Raw genomic sequence first — 27,737 nt, 5'->3', positions numbered from 1 at the left:
ACAGAGTCAATGTGGAGGCTATATACAGGGGGTACCGGTACAGAGTCAATGTGGAGGCTATATACAGGGGGTACCGGTACAGAGTCAATGTGGAGGCTATATACAGGGGGTACCGGTACAGAGTCAATGTGGAGGCTATATACAGGGGGTACCGGTACAGAGTCAATGTGGAGGCTATATACAGGGGGTACCGGTACAGAGTCAATGTGGAGGCTATATACAGGGGGTACCGGTACAGAGTCAATGTGGAGGCTATATACAGGGGGTACCGGTACAGAGTCAATGTGGAGGCTATATACAGGGGGTACCGGTACAGAGTCAATGTGGAGGCTATATACAGGGGTTACCGGTACAGAGTCAATGTGGAGGCTATATACAGGGCGTACCGGTACAGAGTCAATGTGGAGGCTATATACAGGGGGTACCGGTACAGAGTCAATGTGGAGGCTATATACAGGGGGTACCGGTACAGAGTCAATGTGGAGGCTATATACAGGGGGTACCGGTACAGAGTCAATGTGGAGGCTATATACAGGGGGTACCGGTACAGAGTCAATGTGGAGGCTATATACAGGGGGTACCGGTACAGAGTCAATGTGGAGGCTATATACAGGGGGTACCGGTACAGAGTCAATGTGGAGGCTATATACAGGGGGTACCGGTACAGAGTCAGTTGCACAGGTGACAGCTCGCGAGCGCAAGGGAACCACGCCTGCAAAGTCCGATATGCATCTTCATAAGGTAAGTCTGAATACCGACTGCTTAGAAGTGCGTAACGGGCTTTACAGGTGTGGTTCCCTTGCAGTGCTGAAAACATGTCATTCAACCACTGAAAACCACTTACTGGCCGACAGATTTTTCACATGTAGTTTCAGTACTTTTATCGAAAGCCATCACTTTAAATTTGGTGTATCTTTAATTCAAATTTTCTCGACAGACATACTACAATTTATGGGGAAAATGGTACATGTATAGAATTTTTTTATCATAAGCAGTGTATTGCATTGAATATAGTGGGTGGATTAAGGACTCACCAGCACTCTGTATTAAACACGTTGCCCAGCAGAAAATACCAATTTATATTTGTACTTTATTAAAAGTGTATTTCTTTACATATAGCCTAAACAATAGCTTTTAACAACGCCAGTATGGGTGTAAACTTTCTAAAGAAATGTTGGTATGAATAAATCAATATTACAAATAAAAGTGTCAGATTATCCATATATTTTATTAAATGTGATTGCAATGCTGTGAAAAACAGTTGTACTGTACTAGAGTAAAAAAAAAAAGATATTCCCAAAGTTTAGCATGTCTTTGTAGGAGGACTCGTATTTTGAAAACAGAAATCCGCCATGTACTGCCAGCATAATATCTTGCTGCCAGGAGAACTTAATGACCCAGTATAAAAATAAAAACAGGAACTGGTTTGGAAATCCAGCCAATGACAGTACGACCTCTGTTTCATCTAGCCAATGACAGTTCAACACACGTTTTCTCTCTCTGAACGCATTTCAAAGTAAAAGTAATGTGTACAGTGGACAGTAGCAAGTGAGGATTAAACAATGCAAACAAGACACTTTATAACATTCTGAAAATACATGTGTTGAATATAAGGCAAAAAAGTAATGCTAAATAAACAAATGTTACAGACACATTTGAACTTCTGCATAAAAAGTTTCAATATAATCCTATTTAAGGCCTAAAACTCGCCTTTTTAGCTAAAGTCATGGGGCATATTACAGTGCCTTCACGAAAGTAATCACACCCCTTGAATTTTTCCATATTTTGTTGTGTTACAGACTGAAATAAAATGGATTCAATTGGGATTTTTTTTCTCTCACTGGCCTACACACAATACCGCATAACGTCAAAGTGGAATTATGTTTCCTAAATGTTTACAAACTAATAAAAAATGAAATGTCTTGAGTCAATAAGTATTCAACCCTTTTGTTATTGCAAGGCTAAATAAGTTCAGGTGTAACAATTAGCTTAACAAGTTACATAATAAGTTGCATGTACTCACAATGTGTGCAATAATAGTGTTTAACATGATTTTTGAATGACTACGTCATCTCTGTACCCCACACATACAATTATCTGTAAGGTCCCTCAGTCGAGCAGTGAATTTCAAACACAGATTCAACCACGAAGACCAGGGAGGTTTTCCAATGCCTCAAAAGGAAGGGCACCTATTGGTAGAAAGCTAAACATAATAAGAGCATACATGGAATATCCCTTTGGGCATGGTGAAGTTATTAATTACACTTTGGATGGTGTATCAATACAACCAGTCACTACAAAGATAGAGGCGTCCTTCCTAACTCAGTTGCCGGAGAGGAAGGAAACCGCTCACCGATTTCACCATGAGGCCAATGATGACTTTAAAACAGTTACAGAGTGTAATGGCTGTGATCGGAGAAAACTGAGGATGGATCAACAACATTGTTGTTACTCCACAATAATAACATAAATGACAGAGTGAAAAGAAGGAAGTATGTACAGAATAAAATATATTCTAAATCATGCATCCTGTTTGCAACGAGACACTGAAGTAATACTGCAAAATATGTGGCAAAGCACTTCACTTTTTGTCCTGAATACAACGTGTTATGTCTGGGGCAAAGCCAATACAACACATTACTGAGTGCTTGTAATTGTTAAGGACTGGGGAGTTTTTCAGGATAAAAAAGAAACGGAATGGAGCTAAGCACAGGCAAAATTCTACAGGAAAACCTGGTTCAGTCTGCTTTCCACCAGACACTGGGAGATGAATTCACCTTTCAGCGGGACAATAACCTAAAACACAAGGCCAAATCTATACTGGAGTTGCTTACCACGAAGACAGTGAATGTTCCTGAGTGGCCGAGTTACAGTTTTGACTTAAATCTACTTGAAAATCTAAGACTTGAAAATGGTTGTCTAGCAATGATCAACAACCAATTTGACAGAGCTTGAATGAATTTTGAAAAGAATAATGGGCAAATGTTGTACAATCCAGGTGTGGAAAGCTCTGAGACTTACCCAGAAAGACTCACAGCTATAATCGCTGCCAAAGTTGTTTCTACAAAGTATTGACTCAAGGGTGTGAATACTTGTGTAAATGAGATATTTTTGTTTTTAATTTTCAACACATTTTTTTTAACATTTCCAAAAACATGTTTTCAGTTTAACATTATGGGGTATTGTGTGTAGATTGATGAGGAAAATATATTTAATTCATGTTGAATTCAGGCTGTAACACAACAAAATATGGAATAAGGGGTGTGAATACAGTACTTTCTGAAGGCACTGTACATGTCGAAATCTACCAGCATCTACCCAAGGAGGAATAGACTATCTACCAGCATCTACCCAAGGCAGAATAGACTATCTACCAGCATCTACCCAAGGAGGAATAGACTATCTACCTGCATCTACCCAAGGCAGAATAGACTATCTACCTGCATCTACCCAAGGAGGAATAGACTATCTACCTGCATCTACCCAAGGCAGAATAGACTATCTACCAGCATCTACCCAAGGCAGAATAGACTATGTTCCAGCATCTACCCAAGGCAGATTAGACTATGTTCCAGCATCTACCCAAGGCAGAATAGACTATCTACCAGCATCTACCCAAGGAGGAATAGACTATCTACCTGCATCTACCCAAGGAGGAATAGACTATCTACCTGCATCTACCCAAGGAGGAATAGACTATCTACCTGCATCTACCCAAGGCAGAATAGACTATCTACCAGCATCTACCCAAGGAGGAATAGACTATCTACCTGCATCTACCCAAGGAGGAATAGACTATCTACCTGCATCTACCCAAGGCAGAATAGACTATCTACCAGCATATACCCAAGGAGGAATAGACTATCTACCAGCATCTACCCAAGGCAGAATAGACTATGGCCTGCTGCTTACTTCCTGTCTGCTGTTTGCCTCTTTGCCTGCCTGTCTGTCTGTCTGCCTTCCTGCCTTCTGCCTGCCTGTTTCCTGCTGCCTGCCTTACCTAAACTTCAAAACAGGTTAATTTTGTCTTTGAAAAAAAAAAGACTTTTCATTCCACATATCTACATGAGACATATGTAGCGTCCGAGACAGAGAAAAAGCATATCTAAATACTGGTAAATATGTTGTTGTTGTGGTTGTGTTGTTGTTGTTGTTGTTGTCGTCTTGCTGTTGTTGTTGTGACATCAGCGATGCTCAGTACGACTCCTCCTTCAGACTTCGATATAGGCAGCAAACAAGAATCATCCCTACGAGCTGAAAGAAATAAAGAGACGAGGGAAACATAAACTCAGCAAAAAAAGAAACATCCTCTCACTGTCAACTGCGTTTATTTTCAGCAAACTCAACATGTGTAATTATTTGTATGAACATAACAATATTCAACAACTGAGACAAACTGAACAAGTTCCACAGACATGTGACTAACAGAAATGGAATAATGTGTCCCTGAACAAAGGAGGGGAGGGGTTAAAATCAAAAGTAACAGTCAGTATCGGGTGTGGCCACCAGCTGCATTAAGTACTGCAGTGCATCTCCTCCTCATGGACTGCGCCAGATTTGCCAGTTCTTGCTGTGAGATGTTACCCCACTCTTCCACCAAGGCACCTGCAAGTTCCCGGACATTTCTGGAGGGAATGGCCCTAGCCCTCACCCTCCGATCCAACAGGTCCCAGACGTATTTAATGGGATTGAGATCCGGGCTCTCGCTGGCCACGGCAGAACACTGACATTCCTGTCTTTCAGGAAATCATGCACAGAACGAGCAGTATGGCTGGTGGCATTGTAATGCTGGAGGGTCATGTCAGGATGAGCCTGCAGGAAGGGTACCACATGAGGGAGGAGGATGTCTTCCCTGTAACGCACAGCGTTGAGATTGCCTGCAATGACAACAAGCTAAGTCCGATGATGCTGTGACACACCGCTCCAGACCATGACGGACCCTCCACCTCCAAATCGATCCCGCTCCAGAGTACAGGCCTCGGTGTAACGCTCATTCTTTCAACGATAAATGCGAATCCGATCAACACCCCTGGTGAGACAAAACCGCGACTGGTCAGTGAAGAGCACTTTTTGCCAGTCCTGTCTGGTCCAGCGACGGTGGGTTTGTGCCCATAGGCGACATTGTTGCCGGTGATGTCTGGTGAGGACCCGCCTTACAACAGCCTTACAAGCCCTCAGTCCAGCCTCTCTCAGCCTATTGCGGACAGTCTGGGCACTGATGGAGGGATTGTGCGTTCCTGGTTTAACTCGGGCAGTTGTTGTTGCCATCCTGTACCTGTCCCGCAGGTGTGATGTTTGGATGTACCGGTCCTGTGCAGGTGTTTTTACACGTGGTCTGCCACTGCGAGGATGATCAGCTGTCCGTCCTGTCTCTCTGTAGCGCTGTCTTAGGGATCTCACAGTACGGACATTGCAATTTATTGTCCTGGCCACATCTGCAGTCCTCCTGCTTCACTGCAGCATGCCTAAGGCACGTTCACGCAGATGAGCAAGAACCCTGGGCATCTTTCTTTGTGTTTTTCAGAGTCAGTAGAAAGGCCTATTTAGTGTCCTAAGTTTTCATACCTGTGACCATAATTGCCTAAGCTGTTAGTGTCTTAACGACCGTTCCACTGGTGCATGTTCATTAATTGTTTATGGTTCATTGAACAAGCATGGGAAACAGTGTTTAAACCCTTTACAATGAAGATCTGTGAAGTTATTCAGATTTTTACGAATTATCTTTGAGAGACAGGGTCCTGAAAAAGGGACATTTCTTTTTTTGCTGAGTTTATTATTCACATTAATAGTACTTCACCTAATCTTAGACTGTTTATCAAAAAACCAAGCTCACGTGTAAAACTCAAGTCTACATTAATGTTACTAATAAGATCCCTCAAGTCTACATTAATATGAGTAATGTTGTAACGGCTTTCCTCTTCCTCTTCATCAGGAGAGGAGGAGCAGGGATTGAACCAATATGCAGCGGAGTTTGAAGACATATTTATTAAAGAAAACACGAACTCGACAATACACTAACAAAACAACAAAGGACGTAGACGCACCTGAACATAAGATTGTACATATAACGAAGAACGCATGAAACAGGAACAGAATACATAAACCGAAAAACAAACAAACCGAAAACAGTCCCGTGTGGCGCAACGACATACACAGACACAGGAGACAACCACCCACAACGAACACTGTGAAAACACCTACCTAAATATGACTCTTAATTAGAGGAACGCCAAACACCTGCCTCTAATTAAGAGCCATACCAGGCAACCCATAAACCAACATAGAAACAGAAAACATAGAATGCCCACCCAAACTCACGTCCTGACCAACTAACACATAACACAAACTAACAGAAATAGGTCAGGAACGTGACATAACCCCCCCCCATAAGGTGCGAACTCCGGGCGCACCAGCACAAAGTCTAGGGGAGGGTCTGGGTGGGCATCTGACCACGATGGTGGCTCAGGCTCCGGGCGAGGTCCCCACCCCACCATAGTCAATCCCAGCTTCCATTTCCCCCTATGAATGTCCACCCTCATCTTACCCCCACTAAATCCTTTTGGTAACATCGACAACAGGGGCAGCACCGGGACAGAGGGATAGCTCAGGACAGAGGGATAGATCAGGATAGAGAGGTAGCTCAGGATAGAGAGGTAGCTCAGGATAGAGGGGCAACTCCGGACTGAAAGGCAGCTCCGGACAGAGAGACAGCTCTGGACTGAGGGGCAGTTCTGGGTAAATAGCCGCTCTGGGCTAAGGGACAGCTCAAGACTGGCTGACGGCTCTGGACGCTCATGGCTGGCTGACGGCTCTCGACGCTCATGGCTGGCTGACGGCTCTGGCCGCTCATGGCTCGCTGACGGCTCTGGCTCGCTCATGGCTCGCTGACAGCTCTGGACGCTCATGGCTCGCTGACGGCTCTGGACGCTCATGGCTCGCTGACGGCTCTGGACGCTCATGGCTGGCTGACGGCTCTAGACGCTCATGGCTCACTGACGGCTCTGGCAGATCCTGTCTGGTTGGCGGCTCTGGCAGATCCTGTCTGGTTGGCGGCTCTGGCAGATCCTGTCTGGTTGGCGGCTCTGGCAGATCCTGTCTGGTTGGCGGCTCTGGCAGATCCTGTCTGGTTGGCGGCTCTGGCAGATCCTGTCTGGTTGGCGGCTCTGGCAGATCCTGACTGACGACTGGCTCTAGCGGCTCCTGACTGACTATCGGCTCTGACGGCTCGGAACAGACGGGCGGCTCTAATGGCTCGGGACAGACGGATGGCTCAGACGGCGCTGGGGAGACGGATGGCTCAGACGGCGCTGGGGAGACGGATGGCTCAGACGGCGCTGAGGAGACGGATGGCTCAGATGGCGCTGGGGAGACGGATGGCTCAGATGGCGCTGCGGAGACGGATGGCTCAGACTGCTCCTGTCTGGCGGAAGGCTCTGGCTGCTCCTGTCTGGCGGAAGGCTCTGTAGGCTCATGGCAGACGGGCAGCTTTGCAGGCTCATGGCAGACAGGCAGTTCATGCGCCGTTGGGCAGACGGCAGACTCTGGCCGGCTGAGACGCACTGTAGGCTTGGTGCGTGGTGCCGGAACTGGAGGCACCTGACTGAGGACACGCACTTCAAGCGTAGTGCGGGGAGCAGGGACAGGGCACACTGACCTCTCGAAGCGCACTAGATGCCTGGTGCGTGGTACCGGACTGAGGGCACGCACCTCAGGACGAGTGCGGGGAGAAACAACAGTGTGCACAGGACTTAGGAGACGCACAGGTGGCTTAGTGTGCGGTGCCGGAACTGGAGGCACTGGGCTGGAGACACGCACCATAGGGAGAGTGCGTGGAGGAGGGACAGGGCTCTGAAAACGCACTGGAAGCCTGGTGCGTAGTGTAGGCACTGGGGTTACTGGGCTGGGGCGGGGAGGTAGTGCCGGAAATACCGGACCGTGAAGGCGTACTGCCTCCCTTGAGCACCGAGCCTGCCCAACCTTACCTGGTTGAATGCTCCCCGTAAGATGAGGGTGGACATTCATAGGGGGAAATGGAAGCTGGGATTGACTATGGTGGGGTGGGGACCTCGCCCGGAGCCTGAGCCACCACGTGGTCAGATGCCCACCCAGACCCTCCCCTAAACTTTGTGCTGGTGCGCCCGGAGTTCGCACCTTATGGGGGGGGTTATGTCACGTTCCTGACCTATTTCTGTTAGTTTGTTGTATGTGTTAGTTGGTCAGGACGTGAGTTTGGGTGGGCATTCTATGTTTTCTGTTTCTATGTTGGTTTATGGGTTGCCTGGTATGGCTCTTAATTAGAGGCAGGTGTTTGGCGTTCCTCTAATTAAGAGTCATATTTAGGTAGGTGTTTTCACAGTGTTCGTTGTGGGTGGTTGTCTCCTGTGTCTGTGTATGTCGTTGCGCCACACGGGACTGTTTTCGGTTTGTTTGTTTTTCGGTTTATGTAGTCTGTTCCTGTTTCATGCGTTCTTCGTTATATGTAAGTTCTTATGTTCAGGTGCGTCTACGTCATTTGTTGTTTTTGTTAGTGTATAGTCGAGTTCGTGTTTTTCCTTAATAAATAATGTCTACAAACTCCGCTGCATTTTGGTTCAATCCCTGCTCCTCCTCTTCTGATGAAGAGGAAGAGGAAAGCCGTTACAAATGTTACTAAGTTCCCTCAAGTCTACATTAATATTACTAAGTTCCCTCAAGTCTACATTAATATGAATAATATTACTAAGTTCCCTCAAGTGTACATTAATGTTACTAAGTTCCCTCAAGTCTACATTAATATGAGTAATGTTACTAAGTTCCCTCAAGTCTACATTAATGTTACTAAGTTCCCTCAAGTCTACATTAATATTACTAAGTTCCCTCAAGTCTACATTAATATTACTAAGTTCCCTCAAGTCTACATTGATATTACTAAGTTCCCTCAAGTCTACATTAATATTACTAAGTTCCCTCAAGTCTACATTAATGTTACTAAGTTCCCTCAAGTCTACATTAATATTACTAAGTTCCCTCAAGTCTACATTAATGTTACTAAGTTCCCTCAAGTCTACATTAATATTACTAAGTTCCCTCAAGTCTACATTAATGTTACTAAGTTCCCTCAAGTCTACATTAATGTTACTAAGTTCCCTCAAGTCTACATTAATGTTACTAAGTTCCCTCAAGTCTACATTAATATTACTAAGTTCCCTCAAGTCTACATTAATATTACTAAGTTCCCTCAAGTCTACATTAATGTTACTAAGTTCCCTCAAGTCTACATTAATATTACTAAGTTCCCTCAAGTCTACATTAATGTTACTAAGTTCCCTCAAGTCTACATTAATGTTACTAAGTTCCCTCAAGTCTACATTAATGTTACTAAGTTCCCTCAAGTCTACATTAATGTTACTAAGTTCCCTCAAGTCTACATTAATGTTACTAAGTTCCCTCAAGTCTACATTAATATTACTAAGTTCCCTCAAGTCTATATTAATATTACTAATGTTACTAAGTTCCCTCAAGTCTACATTAATATTACTAAGTTCCCTCAAGTCTATATTAATATGAATAATGTTACTAAGTTCCCTCAAGTCTATATTAATATGAATAATGTTACTAAGTTCCCTCAAGTCTATATTAATATGAATAATGTTACTAAGTTCCCTCAAGTCTACATTAATGTGAATAATGTGTACTAAGTTCACCCAAGTCTATATTAACGTATGGTAAGTTTCTAGGACTTTACCTGGAGGAAGGCGATCCCGATCGCCACTGCTCCCAGGATCTGCAGTTGGCTCAGAATGAACGTCTCCAGCTTAGTGATACATCCACCCTAAAGAGAGAGAAGAAGACACTCATGTCATCTTTAACAATCAGCTACTATCAGTTATTATACACATTACCTTATTGTCTATTGTTTGATATGTACTGTAGGATGTGTGTGTGTGTGGCTCTACTCACCTCCACCTTGTAGATATTAGAGGGGTGGTCTCTGCGGCCACAGAGGTGACTGGGTGTCTTGCAGCAGCTGTCTGGGACCAGTCTCTCGTTGCTAGGTGTCAGGATCCACACACTGTCTGACCAGTCTGACGAGCTGTTACTACCACAACACTTAAACTGAGATAGAGAGATAGAGAGAGAGAGAGAGAGAGAGAGAGAGAGAGAGAGAGAGAGAGAGAGAGAGAGAGAGAGTGGAGAGAGAGAGTAGAGAGAGAGTGGAGAGAGAGAGGAGAGAGAGAGAGAGAGAGAGAGAGAGAGACAGAGAGAGAGAGAGACAGAGAGAGCGAGAGAGAGAGAGAGAAAGAGGAGAGTGGAGAGAGAGAGAGGAGAGAGAGAGAGCGAGAGAGAGAGAGAGAGAGAGAGTAGAGAGAGAAAGAAATTGATAACAAGATGATTGTGGGAGCTGTACTGTTAGATTTCAGTGCAGCCTTTAATATTATTGATCATAACCTGTTGAAAAAAACTTAAGTGCTACGGCTTTTCAACCTCTGCCATATCGTGAATTCAGAGCTATCTATCTAATAGAACTCAAAGGTTTTTCTTTAATGGAAGCTTCTCTAATGTCAAACTGTATGTAAAGTGTGGTGTACCGCAGGGCAGCTCTCTAGGCCCTCTACTCTTTTCTATTTTTACCAATGACCTGCCACCACTGGCATTAAACAAAGCATATGTGTCCATGTATGCTGATGATTCAACCATATACGCATCAGCAACCACAGCTAATGAAGTCGCTGAACCCCTTAACAAAGAGTTGCAGCCTGTTTTGGAATGGGTGGCCAGTAATAAACTGGTCCTGAACATCTCTAAAACTAAGAGCATTGTATTTGGTACGAATCATTCCTTAAGTTCTAGACCTCAGCTGAATCTGGTCATGAATGGTGTGGCTGTTGAACAAGTTGAGGAGACTAAATTACTTGGAGTTACCTTAGATTGTAAACTGTCATGGCCAAAATGATGGTTGTAAAGATAGGGAGAGGTCTAGCCGTAATTAAGAGATGCTCTGCTTTTTTGACACCACACTCCTAAAAGCAAGTTCTAGTTTAGTCTTATCTTGATTATTGTCCAGTCGTGTGGTCCAGTGCTGCAAGGAAAGACCTAGTTAAGCTGCAGCTGGCCCAGAACAGAGCGACACGTTTTGCTCTTAATTGTAATCAGAGGGCTAATATTAATACTATGCTGCCAGTCTCTCTTGGCTAAGAGTTGAGGAGAGACAGACTGCATCACTTCTTCTTTTTATAATAAACATCAATGTGTTGAAAATCCCAAATTGTTTGCATAGTCAACTTACACACAGCTCTGACACACACACTTATCCCACCAGACATGCCACCAGGGGTCTTTTCATAGTCCCCAAATCCAGAACAAATTTAAAAAATGTACATTACTATATAAAGCCCTTATTGCATGGAACTTCCTTCCATGTCATATTGCTCAAATAAACAGCAAACCTGGTTTCAACAAACAGATAAAGCAACACCTCGCGGCACAACACCTCTCCCCTATTGGACCTAGATAGTTTGTGTGTATGTATTGATATGTAGGCTACGTGTGCCTTTTTAAAAATGTATGTAGTTCTGTCCTTGAGCTGTTCTTGTCTAATGATGTTCTGTATTATGTCATTCTGTATTATGGTTCATGTTTTGTGTGGACCCCAGGAAGAGTAGCTGCTGCTTTTGCAACAACTAAATGGGGATCCATAATAAACCACAGGAAGAGTAGCTGCTGCTTTTGCAACAACTAAATGGGGATCCATAATAAACCCCAGGAAGAGTAGCTGCTGCTTTTGTCTACTGTTTGCTGATGATCTGGCGCTTCTGTCCCCAACCAAGGAGGGCCTACAGCAGCACCTAGATCTTCTGCACAGATTCTGTCAGACCTGGGCCTTGACAGTAAATCTCAGTCCAAAAAAAGGTCCAGTTGCCAGGACCACAAATACAAATTCCATCTAGACACCAATGGCTTCCATCTGGCCACTCTACCATAAAGGCCTGATTGGTGGACTGCTGCAGAGATGTCTGTCCTTCCGGAAGGTTCTTCCATCTCCACAGAGTGACCATCGAGTGCTTGGTCACCTCCCTGACCAAAGCCCTTCTCCCCAATTGCTCAGTTTCGCCGCGCAGCCAGCTCTAGGAAGAGTCTAGGTGGTCCCAAACTTCTTCCATTTAAGAATGATGGAGGCCATTGTGTTCTTGGGGACCTTCAAAGCTGCAAAAAATGTTGGTACCCTTCTCCAGATCTGTGCCTCGACACAATCCTGTCTCGGAGCTCCAAGGACAATTCCTTCGACCTCATGGCTTGGTTTTTGCTCTGACATGAACTGTCAACTGTGGGACCTTATATAGACAGGTGTGTGACTTTCCAAATCATGTCCAATCAACTGAATTTACCACAGGTGGACTCCAATCAAGTTGTACAAACATATCAAGGATTTTCAATTGAAACAGGATACACCTGAGCTCAATTTTGGGTCTCAAGGCAAAGGGTCTGAATACTTATGTAAATAAGGTATTTCTGTGGGGGGGGGGGGGGGGTTTAATACATTTGCAAAAATTCTAAGAACCTGTTTTCACTTTGTCATTATTGGGTATTGTGATGTCATTATGGGGTATTGTGATGTCATTATGGGGTATTGTGTGTAGATTGACGAGGAAAGGTTTTTATTTAATCCATTGTAGAACAAGGCTGTAACGTAACAAAATGTGGAAAACTTCAAGGAGTCTGAATACTTTCTGAATGCACAGTATGTAAACTGATGTATATAATGTGATGTATATAATGTGATGTATATAACGTGATGTATTTAATATAATGTGATGTATTTAATATAATGTGATGTATATAACGTGATGTATATAATGTGATGTATATAATATAATGAGATGTATATAATGTGATGTATTTAATATAATGTGATGTATTTAATATAATGTGATGTATTTAATATAATGAGATGTATATAATGAGATGTATTTAATGTGATGTATTTAATATAATGTAATGTATTTAATGTGATGTATTTAATATAATGTGATGTATTTAATATAATGTGATGTATTTAATATAATGTGATGTATATAATGTGATGTATATAATATAATGTGATGTATATAATGTGATGTATTTAATGTGATGTATTTAATATAATGTGATGTATATAATGTGATGTATTTAATGTGATGTATTTAATGTGATGTATTTAATATAATGTGATGTATATAATGTGATGTATATAATGTGATGTATTTAATATAATGTGATGTATTTAATGTGATGTATTTAATGTGATGTATTTAATATAATGTGATGTATATAATGTGATGTATTTAATGTGATGTATTTAATATAATGTGATGTATTTAATGTGATGTATATAATGTGATGTATTTAATGTGATGTATTTAATATAATGTGATGTATTTAATGTGATGTATATAATGTGATGTATTTAATGTGATGTATTTAATATAATGTGATGTATATAATGTGATGTATTTAATGTGATGTATTTAATATAATGTGATGTATATAATGTGATGTATTTAATGTGATGTATTTAATGTGATGTATTTAATGTGATGTATATAATGTGATGTATTTAATGTGATGTATATAATGTGATGTATATAATGTGATGTATTTAATGTGATGTATATAATGTGATGTATTTAATATAATGTGATGTATATAACGTGATGTATATAATGTGATGTATTTAATATAATGTGATGTATTTAATGTGATGTATTTAATATAATGTGATGTATTTAATATAATGTGATGTATTTAATATAATGTGATGTATTTAATATAATGTGATGTATTTAATGTGATGTATTTAATGTGATGTATTTAATGTGATGTATTTAATATAATGTGATGTATATAATGTGATGTATTTAATGTGATGTATATAATGTGATGTATATAATGTGATGTATTTAATGTGATGTATTTAATGTGATGTATTTAATGTGATGTATTTAATGTGATGTATATAATGTGATGTATTTAATGTGATGTATATAATGTGATGTATATAATGTGATGTATTTAATGTGATGTATTTAATGTGATGTATTTAATATAATGTGATGTATATAATGTGATGTATTTAATGTGATGTATTTAATGTGATGTATTTAATATAATGTGATGTATATAATGTGATGTATTTAATGTGATGTATTTAATATAATGTGATGTATATAATGTGATGTATATAATGTGATGTATATAATATAATGTGATGTATATAATGTGATGTATTTAATGTGATGCGCCAGTAACCTCTGCTCCAAGAAAGGGGGAGGAGTTATCTGTCTTATCAATGTCTGATTCGTTACAATATGCACTCCAAACCACGACCTCTATCTGAATGAAACATGGTGGCTGGAACATCATTTCCAGGTGGCTTCTGTATGGAATGCCATTCATTTACCTCCTGCTGCAGCTTGTCCACTGCACTGGTGATGCTCTCCTCTCCAGACTGCTGGTATTTCTGAACCATGGTGTCCTTCAGGTTGTGTTGTAGCTCCTTATCTAGCTGTGTAGAGACAGACACAGGAGCCAATGACAATCTAGGAAATCTTACCCTTACTAACTCTGAGGCAGTCGTGTCACATTAGTGATTACTGTAAAGGAGGAAGGACAGGGTTCGACAGGGTTGGGGTCAATTAGAATTGACTTCAGTAATAAAAAAATATATAATTTATTTTCAATATTTCTCAATAAATATTGTCTTGGGTCTCTCTTAATGTAGTGATGTGTTGTCTCTCTTGTCTTGATGTTTTGTCCTATATTTATATTTTATTTATTTAAAATGTTGAATCCCAGCCCCCGTCTCCACAGGAGGCCTTTTGGCTTTTGGTAGGCCGTCATTGTAAATAAGAATTTGTTCTTAACTGACTTGCCTAGTTAAATGAAGGTTAAATAAAACTGAAATAAATCAACTGAAAACGATATGTTTTTTCTTTTAAAAGTCAAATGTTTCACATTTTAAATTCAAATCACTTCCTGAATTGAATGACTTTAACTAAACGTTAAGTCCCCTTTTTAGGTGACCTGGACCCATTCCAACCAATGTTTATTTTCTTTCTCTGTGAACAGCGCAACATCAATGACTTTCCACTCCCTAAAAGCACTGGTTATCCGCTATTGCAAGCGCAGCTGTGAGGATCACAGGCACAGGAAGTCCTACATTTGCATAGGGAGTGACACGTCACATTTTCTGGCCTATCCAGACAAAGGAATGATTTCCTGTGCCTGTGAACCTGCTGGCTGCGCTTGCGATAGCGCCAGGGCCGGCTCCAGGCATAAGTGACCGTAAACTGTCGCTTAGGGACTCCGGCCACTAGGAGGCCCCAAACCAAAGTATATATAAACATTGCATACGTCACGGCAAAATGTATAGAATTGTGGGTAATTAGCTTTAAAACAGAAAAAATGTATCTAAAAAATGAGTAAGAATTGCATAAAAGTTGTTATAAAATTGCAAAATGTTCTGTTAGCCCCAATGGCAATAATTGTAAAATTGCAGGAAATGAACTTAAGAGAGGGGGGCCACTAACATGTTTTGCAGTGAGGTGGGGAGCCCCCAAACAAAATCTCACTTATGGCCCCTAAAAGGCTAGAGCCGGCCCTGAATAGAGCATATCAAATGGAGAGTTTAGTGGATTCAACAATAGCAGTATCATCTCGCTATGATGTTCTCAGGTGGATGTATAGCTCTCAACAGGAAATATAATAAATCATTTGGTAGAACTGAAACAAAACTACTTTATCTTGGACACAGACAGACAAAAATACTTTATCTTGGACACAGACAGACAAAACTACTTTATCTTGGACACAGACAGACAAAACTACTTTATCTTGGACACAGACAGACAAAATGACTTTGTCTTGGACACAGACAGACAAAACTACTTTATCTTGGACACAGACAGACAAAATGACTTTGCGCTTAAAGCTGTAGCGCCTCACATTTGAATGGCGTCTCTGAATCACTCAGAGGACGTTTGGCGCAAAAGTATCTGTCGTCAGTACTTTGTAAATTGTGCTAATATTGTACAGTCACTCAGTATGATCATATTTATATATGAGAAAGGTGAAATCTTATAGTAAGTAGTTTATAATTTGATTGTTACTATATTTATAAAGCATTTCATTCATTTCAAGCCCTATTGCCCGATTTTTGTTGAATAGGAAAAAAAATCATATAAAATATTCATATATTTTAAAAATATTTGTACTAATGTACTTGAGTTTGTATCCTTAAAGATGAGTACACCTCATCAATTTATAACTTTTTTTTTTTTTTACCAGAAAGGGGAATTACAGACCTTTCTAGAACTATGCAGCATTACCAGGTATTGTTTATTAATTTTGTCTAATTAGTTGGACATCTATATTTTGCCTTCACGTTCATGAATTACAATTGACCCAAACCCTGGTATTCGAACAGAGGCCCAGTTGTACAGTACCAGTTCAAAGTTTGGACACACCTACTCATTCCAGAGTTTTTATTTGTACTATCTTCTACATTGTAGAATAATAGTGAAGACATCAAAACTATGAAATAAAACATATAGAATCATGTAGTAACCCAAAAAAGTTTTAAATCAAAAATATATTTTATATTTGAGATTCTTTAAAGTAGCCACCCTTTTGCCTTGAGGACACCTTGGCACACTCTTGGCATTCTCTCAACCAGATTCATGAGGTATGCATTTCAATTAACAGGTGTGCCTTGTTAAAAGTTAATTTGTGGAATTTGTTGAGAGTAATGGAGAGTGATGGAGTGCTGCATCAGATGACCTGGCCTCCACAATTACCTGACCTCAAACCAATTGAGATGGTTTGGGATGAGTTGGACCGCAGAGTGAAGGAAAAGCAGCCAACAAGTGCTCAGCATATGTGGGAAGTCCTTCAAGACTGTTGGAAAAGCATTCCAGGTGAAGCTGGTTGAGAGAATGCCAAGAGTGTGCAAAGCTGTTAACAAGGCAAAGAGTGACTACTTTGAAGAATCTCAAATCTCAAATATATTTTGATTTGTTTAACACTTTTTTGGTTACTACATGATTCCATACGTGATATTTCATAGTGTTGATGTCTTCCCTATTATTCTACGATGTGGAAAATAGTAAAAATAAAGAAAAACCCTGGAATGAGTAGGTGTGTCCAAACTTTTGACTGGTACTGCACATTTATTTTTCATAGAGCAGTAAGGAGATGTGATTGGATCAGAAATAACAGAGAAGAATATTCTGAACAGTGAGATCAGAGAAACAGAGTTTGATAGAAAGGTGGAAACAAACAGGAGGATTATTACCTGCTTGCAGAAAGGGAAACACTGGAGGGGGAAGAAAACCAGAGAAGAAGAAAGAAAAAGAGGAATTTGAAAAGGGTGGGAAAACAGGGATGAATGGATGGAGAGGAGCAAACAGGAATATTAAAAGATTATGGACATGCAGGAAGATGTGTTATTCTGGAATAAATAAAGGTTAAATAAATAAATAAAATATTCAAGAGTTATTATTTGTATGTAATAGTTATTATAGTAAAGTTTTAGATCATACAAGAACGTTTTAGATCATACAAGAACGTTTTAGGTCACACCAGAACGTTTTAGGTCACACCAGAACATTTTAGGTCAGACCAGAACAGTTTAGGTCAAACCAGAACGTTTTGGGTCAAACCAGAACATTTTAGGTCAGACCAGAACAGTTTATGTCACACCAGAAGGTGGTTAATGTCAGTGACTGAATTAGCTCAGAATACAGTTTGTTTATTAATCTGATACTAAATAATACACAACGATGGATGTAACTATATCCTACATGACATAACTATGACTAATCGTGCTACAGCTTCAAATAGACCTTCTTCCCATAGTCATCATCTAAATACACCTATAAACGGTCCTGCGTATTTCAGGAATCAACTGTGACAAGTCACGGAGTAGGCCACATGTTGAATGGTAACAGTCTTAAATTTTACGGTATAAACCTTGACGAAACTGTTTCTCTAGAATGAAACAAAACATCTAGTGTCACGGTAGAGTGGTGAGTCTGGTAATACCAGCCTGCGTTCAAATACTCCGGGAAATCATTTCAAACACTGTACCTGCCCCCCCGGCCAAACACTGTACTACCCCCCCCCCCCCCCCCCCCCCCGGCCAACCTGGCACTCCAACGAAGGCCAAAGCAAACGCTCAAAATATACGAGCGATTTTAAATAGCATTTGAACACAGGTTTGGTAAGAGTCAGGTCAGGTGTTACTCATGATACCTTGCCAATCAGAATTCCCGGCATGTCTGAGGAGAACACAGTATTCTAAGACCTCCTGCCACTGGATATAGGCCAGACCCATCCATCATCCCCAAATAGCACCCTATCCCCTATATAGTGCACTACTTTGTGACCACGCGCCCTTAGGGCTCTGGTTAACAGTTGTGCACTATGTAAGGAAAAGGGTGCCGTTTAGTGCACAGCCGGGTTGCAGCAGCTATGTGTAACTAGTACATTTTGTTTTGTTGTTGTAATGTGTAGACCTGGAGTCAAGTACTATTTGACATCTTTTGGATACTTTGAGCGTTTGCTTTAGCCTGCCCGGAGTGCCAGGTGTCTAGCGGGACTTTTCTATCGATTCCATCAGGACAGGCAGGTTCAAATCAAGCACAGATAAAGTATTTGGAATGATTTTAAATAGTTTTGGAACACAGGTCTCGTAATATTGTATAAGACAGCGTTTCTCAAACTCGGGTCCAGCGTACTCCGACGGGTGCACATTATTGTTTTTGGCTAGCTCTACACGTTTAAATAATCAAAGCTTGATTCATTATTTCAGTAAACTGTGTAGCGCTAGTGCACAAAACCAAAATGGGCACCCCTTGGGTCCCCAGGACCAAGTTTGGGAAACGCTGGTATGTACATACCTCCTGGTACTGGATATAGGCCAGGACTCCAGCTACAATTTCCAGCAAGAAGATACAGAGTAGCAGGATGAAATACTGTGGTGGGAGAGAACAGAGAGAACGAGAGAGAGAGAGAGAGAGAGAGTAACAGAATAAAATACTATGGTGGGTGAGAACAAAGAGAACAGAGAGAGGGAACAGAGAGAGAAAGACAGAGAGAGAGAGAGAGAGAGAGAGAGAGAGAGAGAGAGAGAGAGAGAGAGAGAGAGAGAGAGAGAGAGAGAACAGAGAGAACAGAGAGAACAGAGAGAACAGAGAGAACAGAGAGAACAGAGAGAATAGAGAGAGAGAGTAGCAGGAAGTAATACTGTGATGGGTGGGGAGAACAAAAAGACATTCCTCCTAATATAAAACAGACCGTAGTGAGCTGAGGTTGAAAACAACTTCACGTGCCAATATCTGTGTGTAGTAAGGTCATACAGTAAGTGAGCGTGTGTGGTGTGTGTGTGTGGTGTGTGTGTGTGTGTGTGTGTGTGTGTGTGTGTGTGTGTGTGTGTGTGTGTGTGTGTGTGTGTGTGTGTGTGTGTGTGTGTGTGTGTGTGTGTGTGTGTGTGTGTGTGTGTGTGTGTGTGTGTGTGTGTGTGTGTGTGTGTGTGTGTGGTGTGGTGTGGTGTGTGTGTGCCTTTTTATTGCAATTACAGTTCCTCCTAATCAGTGTTTCTTTCCATACATTTTCAAGATTGTAATATTATCTCTGTCACTCCCTCTCCTCTAACCCTCTCCCCCTCCTCTAACCCTCCCTCTAACTCTCTCCCCACCTCTCTCCCTCCTCTAACCCTCCCCCACTCCTCTAACCCTCCCTCTAACTCTCTCCCCACCTCTCCCTCTCCTCTAACCCTCCCCCCCCCCCTCTCTCTCTCTCTCAATTCAATTCAAAGGGCTTTATTGGCATGGGAAACATATGTTAACATTGCCAAAGCAAGGATAATAAACAAAAGTAAAATGAACAATAAAAAGTGAACAGCAAATATTACACTCACAGAAGTTCCAAAAGAATAAAGACATTACAAATGTCATAAAATGTATATATACAGTGTTGTAACGATGTGCAAATAGTTAAAGTACAAAAGGGAAAATAAACATAAATATGGGTTATATTTACGATGGTGTTTGTTCTTCTCTAGTTGCCCTTTTCTTGTGGCAACAGGTCACAAATATTGCTGCTGTGATGGCACACTGTGGAATTTCACTCAGTAGATATGGGAGTTTATCAAAATTGGGTTTTTTTCAAATTTGTTGTGGATCTGTGTAATCTGGGGGAAATATGTGTCTCTAATATGGTCAGACATTTGGCAGGAGGTTAGGAAGTGCAGCTCAGTTTCCACCTCATTTTGTGGGCAGTGTGCACATAGCCTGTCTTCTCTTGAGAGCCAGGTCTGCCTATGGCGGCCTTTCTCAATAGCAAGGCTATGCTCACTGAGTCTGTACATAGTCAAATATTTCCTTAATTTTGGGTCAGTCACAGTGGTCAGGTATTCTGCCACTGTGTACTCTCTGTTTAGGGCCAAATAGCATTCTAATTTGCTCTGTTATTTTGTTAATTCTTTCCAATGTGTCAAGTAATTATCTTTTTGTTTTCTCATTATTTGGTTTGGTCTAATTGTGTTGCTGTCCTGTCTTTCTCCCTCTCTCTCCCTTTTACCCCCTCCTCTCCCCTCTCAATTTCAATTCAATTCAATTTAAGGGGCTTTACTGGCATGGGAAACATATGTTTACATTGAAAATCAAAGCAAAGCCTCCTTTCCTCTATACCCCCTCCTCTCCCCCTACCCCCACTTCTCCCCACTCTCGCTCTGTCTCTTCAACCACCATACCAGTGATGCCCGTCATTCCTCTCTCGTGACTCATGCTCCGTATCTAAACTCTTAAAGATACACACGTCATTATTCTGCTTGATATTTATGACACGTGCATTTCAGACAGTGTATTTTCGTCTGGTTCTGTTCTGTGCTAGATAGAGGAGTCTAGATGCATATAAACCTGTTTTAGCATGGACATTGCCATTGAGGGCTTCCACCATTTTAAAGTAGTCTACTGGGTGGGGATTACAATGTTTAAGGAGAAATCAGCCAATTATCAGAGCATTGTCTTCTTTAAATTGGGTTGCCTATGGTTAGTAAATGGCTTTACGCTATATCACCGCCATCTAGTGGTCACAAAATGTCATTACTTGGATTAGCTAACACAACGTGCTATTGGAACACAGAAGTGATGGTTGCTGATAATGGGCCACTGTACGCCTATGTACAGTAAAGAATCTGCCGTTTCCAGCTACAATAGTCATTTACAACGTTAACAATGTCTACACTGTATTTCTGATTATTTTGATGTTATTTTAATGGACAAGAAATGTGCTTTTCTTTCAAAAACAAGGGCATTTTCCAAGTGACCCCAACATTTTGAACGGTAGTGTATATACAGTGTAATCCGTATCACCGTGAATGTCTATTGCCCTTTTCTTCTGCCTCTGAAAAAACGATTTTTTTTTCTGTGTTTACTTGACAGGAGTTAATATGCGAACGGATTATAATATATAAAAATCCTTTTGATCTGAAAGTAATAGCTCAGGTGTTTCCGAGGGTGCAGAAGAAGCTTTGTGATGTCATGTCCGGTATATGTACTGTTTATAAGGCAGTAGAAGTAGCCGTGTGGATGTCTACCATTACGTTTGATTGATATCGTGTGTCAGTTAGAGTGTCTGTAGTTTTCAACTGTGTCACAACTGCTGATTTAAAACAGGGCTTTGTAAATGAATTGATTGATTGGTTGATTGGTTGATTGATTGGATGGTTGATTGGTTGGTTGATTGGTTGATTGGTTGGTGGATTGATTTATTGATTGGTTGATTGGTTGGTTGATTGGTTGGTTGATTGATTGATTGGTTGATTGATTGATTGGGTTGATTGATCGGTGGATCACCACTATTAGCAGACTCCTCATCTCCTTGAGGGTGGCACAGCAGCCTACGATCCCAGTGAAGACAACGATAGCCCCGGCAGCTATGAGGATGTAGGCAGAGGCAGAGTAGAAGGTGGAGTTGAGGAGGCTGATGTAGTCACTCTTCTCTACCAGGGTCCACACCCCCACCGCCATCACCACTCCACCTGCCAGCTGAAAGAGGACACACACCGCAGGGGAATTCAAAACCACTCAATTCAATTCCCTTTCAAATCAATTCCATTCATTTCTATTATTTCAATTCAGAACACAGACACTTTTCAATAGCAGATAACTAGTAGATTCCTAGCACCAATGAAATACAGGCCTGCAGTAGAAGCCTATCAGTCGCTGACGGATTAGAGACGACTCAAGGGTTGATATTGTTTCAGGTTCATTTAGTGTACAGACATGCAAGGGGTTAAACCTACCTAGAGAATCTACTGCTTTGGTATAACATATAGGACAAATACAGCAATATTTCTGCCCCAAAAAAAGATGTTGTTCAGACAGACAGACAGACAGACAGACAGACAGACAGACAGACAGACAGACAGACAGACAGACAGACAGACAGAGTAGACAGACAGACAGACAGACAGACAGACAGACAGACAGACAGACAGACAGACAGAGTAGACAGACAGACAGACAGACAGACAGACAGACAGACAGACAGACATAGTAGACAGATAGACAGGCAGACAGACAGACAGACAGACAGACATAGTAGACAGATAGACAGGCAGACTCACCCAGAAGAGAAGGTTAAAGGTCAATAGTAGATATTTCAGACAAATCATCCCACATGTGTTTGTTTTCTCATCATACGTCTCCATCCTGAAAACAGGAGAACATACATGTCCTATTTTTAAGGTCTTTCTAGTAAATAGAATAGAGTCCCACGGCCATTCAGAGCAGCTGGGAGGTTTTGAGACCCACCTGTTCAGCAACAAAAAAAAAAGAACATGCCTTTTTTGTATGTTATTTTGGCATAAATACGTGTCATATATCAGTTTGCAAACAATGTAAAAAAAAATATTGAGTCAATAAAGCCACATGTGTTCTTGAGTAAGGCAGGTCCAAAATACAGCTGTTCCAGTCTAGCTCAGGGCTTTCTGTGGGGGTGGGGCAGCCAGTGGAAAATACAGAGTAGGGGTTGGTAATGTTCTCTAGTTACGCCGTGATTGGCTCAGTGTTCTGTTACTCATGGGGGACACAACTAGATCCAGGTACTGGTGCTGACAGGAACAACTAGTATCCAGGTACTGGTGTTGACAGGAACAACTAGATCCAGGTACTGGTGCTGACAGGAACAACTAGTATCCAGGTACTGGTGTTGACAGGAACAACTAGACCCAGGTACTGGTGCTGGAACAACTAGATCCAGGTACTGGTGCTGACAGGAACAACTAGTATCCAGGTACTGGTGCTGACAGGAACAACTAGATCCAGGTACTGGTGCTGACAGGAACAACTAGTATCCAGGTACTGGTGCTGACAGGAACAACTAGTATCCAGGTACTGGTGTTGACAGGAACAACTAGATCCAGGTACTGGTGCTGACAGGAACAACTAGATCCAGGTACTGGTGCTGACAGGAACAACTAGATCCAGGTACTGGTGCTGACAGGAACAACTAGTATCCAGGTACTGGTGCTGACAGGAACAACTAGTATCCAGGTACTGGTGCTGACAGGAACAACTAGATCCAGGTACTGGTGCTGACAGGAACAACTAGACCCAGGTACTGGTGTTGACAGGAACAACTAGTATCCAGGTACTGGTGCTGACAGGAACAACTAGTATCCAGGTACTGGTGCTGACAGGAACAACTAGATCCAGGTACTGGTGCTGACAGGAACAACTAGTATCCAGGTACTGGTGCTGACAGGAACAACTAGATCCAGGTACTGGTGCTGGAACAACTAGTATTCGAAAAAAAACAGGCGTAGAAACTGCACACAAGAAAATACAGCTGACTGATCTGTCTGGGACTAGTATGAGGTTGTGTACGCTTGTTTGGTTCACTAAGTCATGTAGGTTGTGTCAGCTTAGATTCAGCAATATCGGGGCATTGAGACATGACGTAGCGTCAACAAGTCGTCAGTCAATGTGTTCACGTCTGTTCAAATGATCAAAATAACCGAGTCATAATATCAGAGGAGATGAGACACCGAAACCCAACACAAAACGTACCGACCTACAATCTTCTGAACGGGGTCTGTAGTTGAACTTCAACTGTAAACAGCCAGTCTAAACAATATCCCTTCACACTTCACTAAGTCATATCGTCTAACTGTAAACCACCCTCATGTCAGGGGAAAATGTCCCGTGCCTCTGTCATCTCCCTAGGAGTAGAAGCAGGAACACTGTTTGATCTCTGAACTGTACACACTGTTCTATACTGTATCTGAACTGTACTATACTGTATCTGAACTGTACTCATAATAACTGTACTATACTGTATCTAAACTGTACTATACTGTATCTAAACTGTTCTATACTGTATCTAAACTGTTCTATACTGTATCTAAACTGTACTATACTGTATCTAAACTGTTCTATACTGTATCTAAACTGTTCTATACTGTATCTAAACTGTTCTATACTGTATCTAAACTGTTCTATACTGTATCTAAACTGTTCTATACTGTATCTAAACTGTACTATATCTAAACTGTACTATACTGTATCTAAACTGTTCTATACTGTATCTAAACTGTACTATACTGTATCTAAACTGTTCTATACTGTATCTAAACTGTTCTATACTGTATCTAAACTGTTCTATACTGTATCTAAACTGTTCTATACTGTATCTAAACTGTTCTATACTGTATCTAAACTGTTCTATACTGTATCTAAACTGTACTATATCTAAACTGTACTATACTGTATCTAAACTGTTCTATACTGTATCTAAACTGTACTATACTGTATCTAAACTGTTCTATACTGTATCTAAACTGTACTATACTGTATCTAAACTGTTCTATACTGTATCTAAACTGTACTATACTATATCTAAACTGTTCTATACTGTATCTAAACTGTACTATACTGTATCTAAACTGTTCTATACTGTATCTAAACTGTTCTATACTGTATCTAGACTGTTCTATACTGTATCTAAACTGTTCTATACTGTATCTAAACTGTTGTATACTGTATCTAAACTGTACTATACTGTATCTGAAATGTACACATATTAACTGTACTATACTGTATCTGAAATGTACACATATTAACTGTACTATACTGTACACATATTAACTGCACTATACTGTATCTGAAATGTACACATAATAACTGTACTATACTGTATCTGAAATGTACACATAATAACTGTACTATACTGTATCTGAACTGTACACAATATTAACTGTACTATACTGTATCTGAAATGTACACATAATAACCATACTATACTGTATCTGAACTGTACTCATAATAACTGTACTATACTGTATCTGAACTGTACTCATAATAACTGTACTATACTGTACACAATATTAACTGTACTATACTGTATCTGAACTGTACACAATATTAACTGTACTATACTGTATCTGAACTGTACTCATATTAACTGTACTATACTGTATCTGAACTGTACTCATATTAACTGTACTATACTGTATCTGAACTGTACTATACTGTATCTGAACTGTACACACTATTAACTGTACTATACTGTATCTGAACTGTACACAATATTAACTGCACTATACTGTATCTGAACTGTAAACACTATTAACTGTACTATACTGTATCTGAACTCTGTTCATCTCTCTGCATAGAGATATTTATGTTGATACCGTAAATGTGTATATCCTCTCTATATTTCTATGTCCACTGCTCATTCTCCTACAACTCTATGCTCATTCTCCTACAACTCTATGCTCATTCTCCTACAACTCTATGTTCATTCTCCTACAACTCTATGTTCATTCTCCTACAACTCTATGTTCATTCTCCTACAACTCTATGTTCATTCTCCTACAACTCTATGTTCATTCTCCTACAACTCTATGCTCATTCTCCTACAACTCTATGTTCATTCTCCTACAACTCTATGCTCATTCTCTTACAACTCTATGCTCATTCTCCTACAACTCTATGTTCATTCTCTTACAACTCTGTTAATTTGATATATTTCGTATATAATTGATGTAAACTGTGTGTAAATTCCTGTCTGTCTCTAAATGCCTGGGTATCTCTAGCAGCAACATATCACGTCACATTCTATGTCCATGTCCTTGGGTGAATAAAGGTGAAGAGTCCTACCTGAACTCAAACTGCGAATCGTCCTCAACCCTCCGGAGGTAAACAGTCTTACCAGAGACTGTGAAATGTTCCACTCTCTACTCCACTGTCACGGCGGTGGTACTGTCTGTCCGTCCGTCTGTCTGTGAAGGTTATGAGCAACAGGCTGAGCTCTCAGCTGACACTCTGATATAAGCTCCTGCTCTGCCGTGCCTTTAACCTGCCGTGCCCCTTTTAGCAGAGAGGTAAGACAGGCTGTTACCACCAACAGACTGTTACCACCAGACTGTTACCACCAGACTGTTACCACCACCAGACTGTTACCACCACCAGGCTGTTACCACCACCAGGCTGTTACCACCACCAGGCTGTTACCACCAGACTGTTACCACCAGACTGTTACCACCAGACTGTTACCACCAGACTGTTACCACCAGACTGTTACCACCAGACTGTTACCACCAGACTGTTACCACCAGACTGTTACCACCAGACTGTTACCACCACCAGACTGTTACCACCAGACTGTTACAACCACCAGACTGTTACAACCAGACTGTTACCACCAGACTGTTACCACCACCAGACTGTTACCACCAGACTGTTACCACCAGACTGTTACAACCAGACTGTTACCACCACCAGACTGTTACCACCAGACTGTTACCACCAGACTGTTACCACCACCAGACTGTTACCACCAGACTGTTACCACCACCAGACTGTTACAACCAGACTGTTACCACCACCAGACTGTTACCACCAGGCTGTTACCACCAAACTGTTACAACCAGACTGTTACCACCAGGCTGTTACCACCAGACTGTTACCACCACCAGACTGTTACCACCAGACTGTTACCACCACCAGACTGTTACCACCAGGCTGTTATCACCAGACTGTTACCACCAGACTGTTACCACCAGACTGTTACCACCACCAGACTGTTACCACCAGACTGTTACCACCAGGCTGTTACCACCAGACTGTTACCACCAGACTGTTACCACCAGGCTGTTACCACCAGGCTGTTACCACCAGGCTGTTACCACCAGGCTGTTACCACCAGACTGTTACCACCAGACTGTTACCACCAGACTGTTACCACCACCAGGCTGTTACCACCACCAGGCTGTTACCACCAGGCTGTTACCACCAGACTGTTACCACCAGACTGTTACCACCAGACTGTTACCACCACCAGGCTGTTACCACCAGACTGTTACCACCAGACTGTTACCACCACCAGACTGTTACCACGACCAGGCTGTTACCACCACCAGACTGTTACCACCACCAGACTGTTACCACCACCAGGCTGTTACCACCACCAGACTGTTACCACCACCAGGCTGTTACCACCACCAGGCTGTTACCACCACCAGACTGTTACCACCACCAGACTGTTACCACCACCAGACTGTTACCACCACCAGACTGTTACCACCAGACTGTTACCACCACCAGACTGTTACCACCACCAGACTGTTACCACCACCAGACTGTTACCACCACCAGACTGTTACCACCACCAGACTGTTACCACCAGACTGTTACCACCACCAGGCTGTTACCACC

General features: G+C 41.5%; 1 protein-coding gene across 2 annotated transcripts; it reads right to left on the bottom strand.

Annotated features, from left to right (window-relative positions):
- Positions 1-1,100: 1,100 nt before the first annotated feature.
- On the bottom strand, positions 1,101-26,342 carry LOC129856199 (CD151 antigen-like). Of its 2 annotated transcripts, XM_055924340.1 has the most exons (9): positions 26,181-26,342; positions 22,646-22,730; positions 21,873-22,064; positions 18,915-18,989; positions 17,309-17,329; positions 14,417-14,521; positions 9,940-10,095; positions 9,725-9,811; positions 1,101-4,254 (listed from the first exon to the last, which is right to left on the bottom strand). In XM_055924340.1, exons 2-9 carry the CDS (start codon positions 22,727-22,729, stop codon positions 4,195-4,197), a joined length of 780 nt encoding a protein of 259 aa, XP_055780315.1. In that variant the 5' UTR covers position 22,730; positions 26,181-26,342; the 3' UTR covers positions 1,101-4,194. The 2 variants fall into 2 exon arrangements, with proteins under 2 accessions (XP_055780315.1, XP_055780316.1); XM_055924341.1 differs by lacking the exon at positions 17,309-17,329.
- Between the last annotated feature and the right edge of the window lie 1,395 nt (positions 26,343-27,737).

This window comes from Salvelinus fontinalis, chromosome 5 (genome assembly GCF_029448725.1).
Source record: "Salvelinus fontinalis isolate EN_2023a chromosome 5, ASM2944872v1, whole genome shotgun sequence".
In the NCBI taxonomy this organism is placed as follows: Eukaryota; Metazoa; Chordata; class Actinopteri; order Salmoniformes; family Salmonidae; genus Salvelinus; species Salvelinus fontinalis.
The sequence above is the reverse complement of the archived record's forward strand: the minus strand, read 5'-3'. Positions and strand labels throughout refer to the sequence as shown.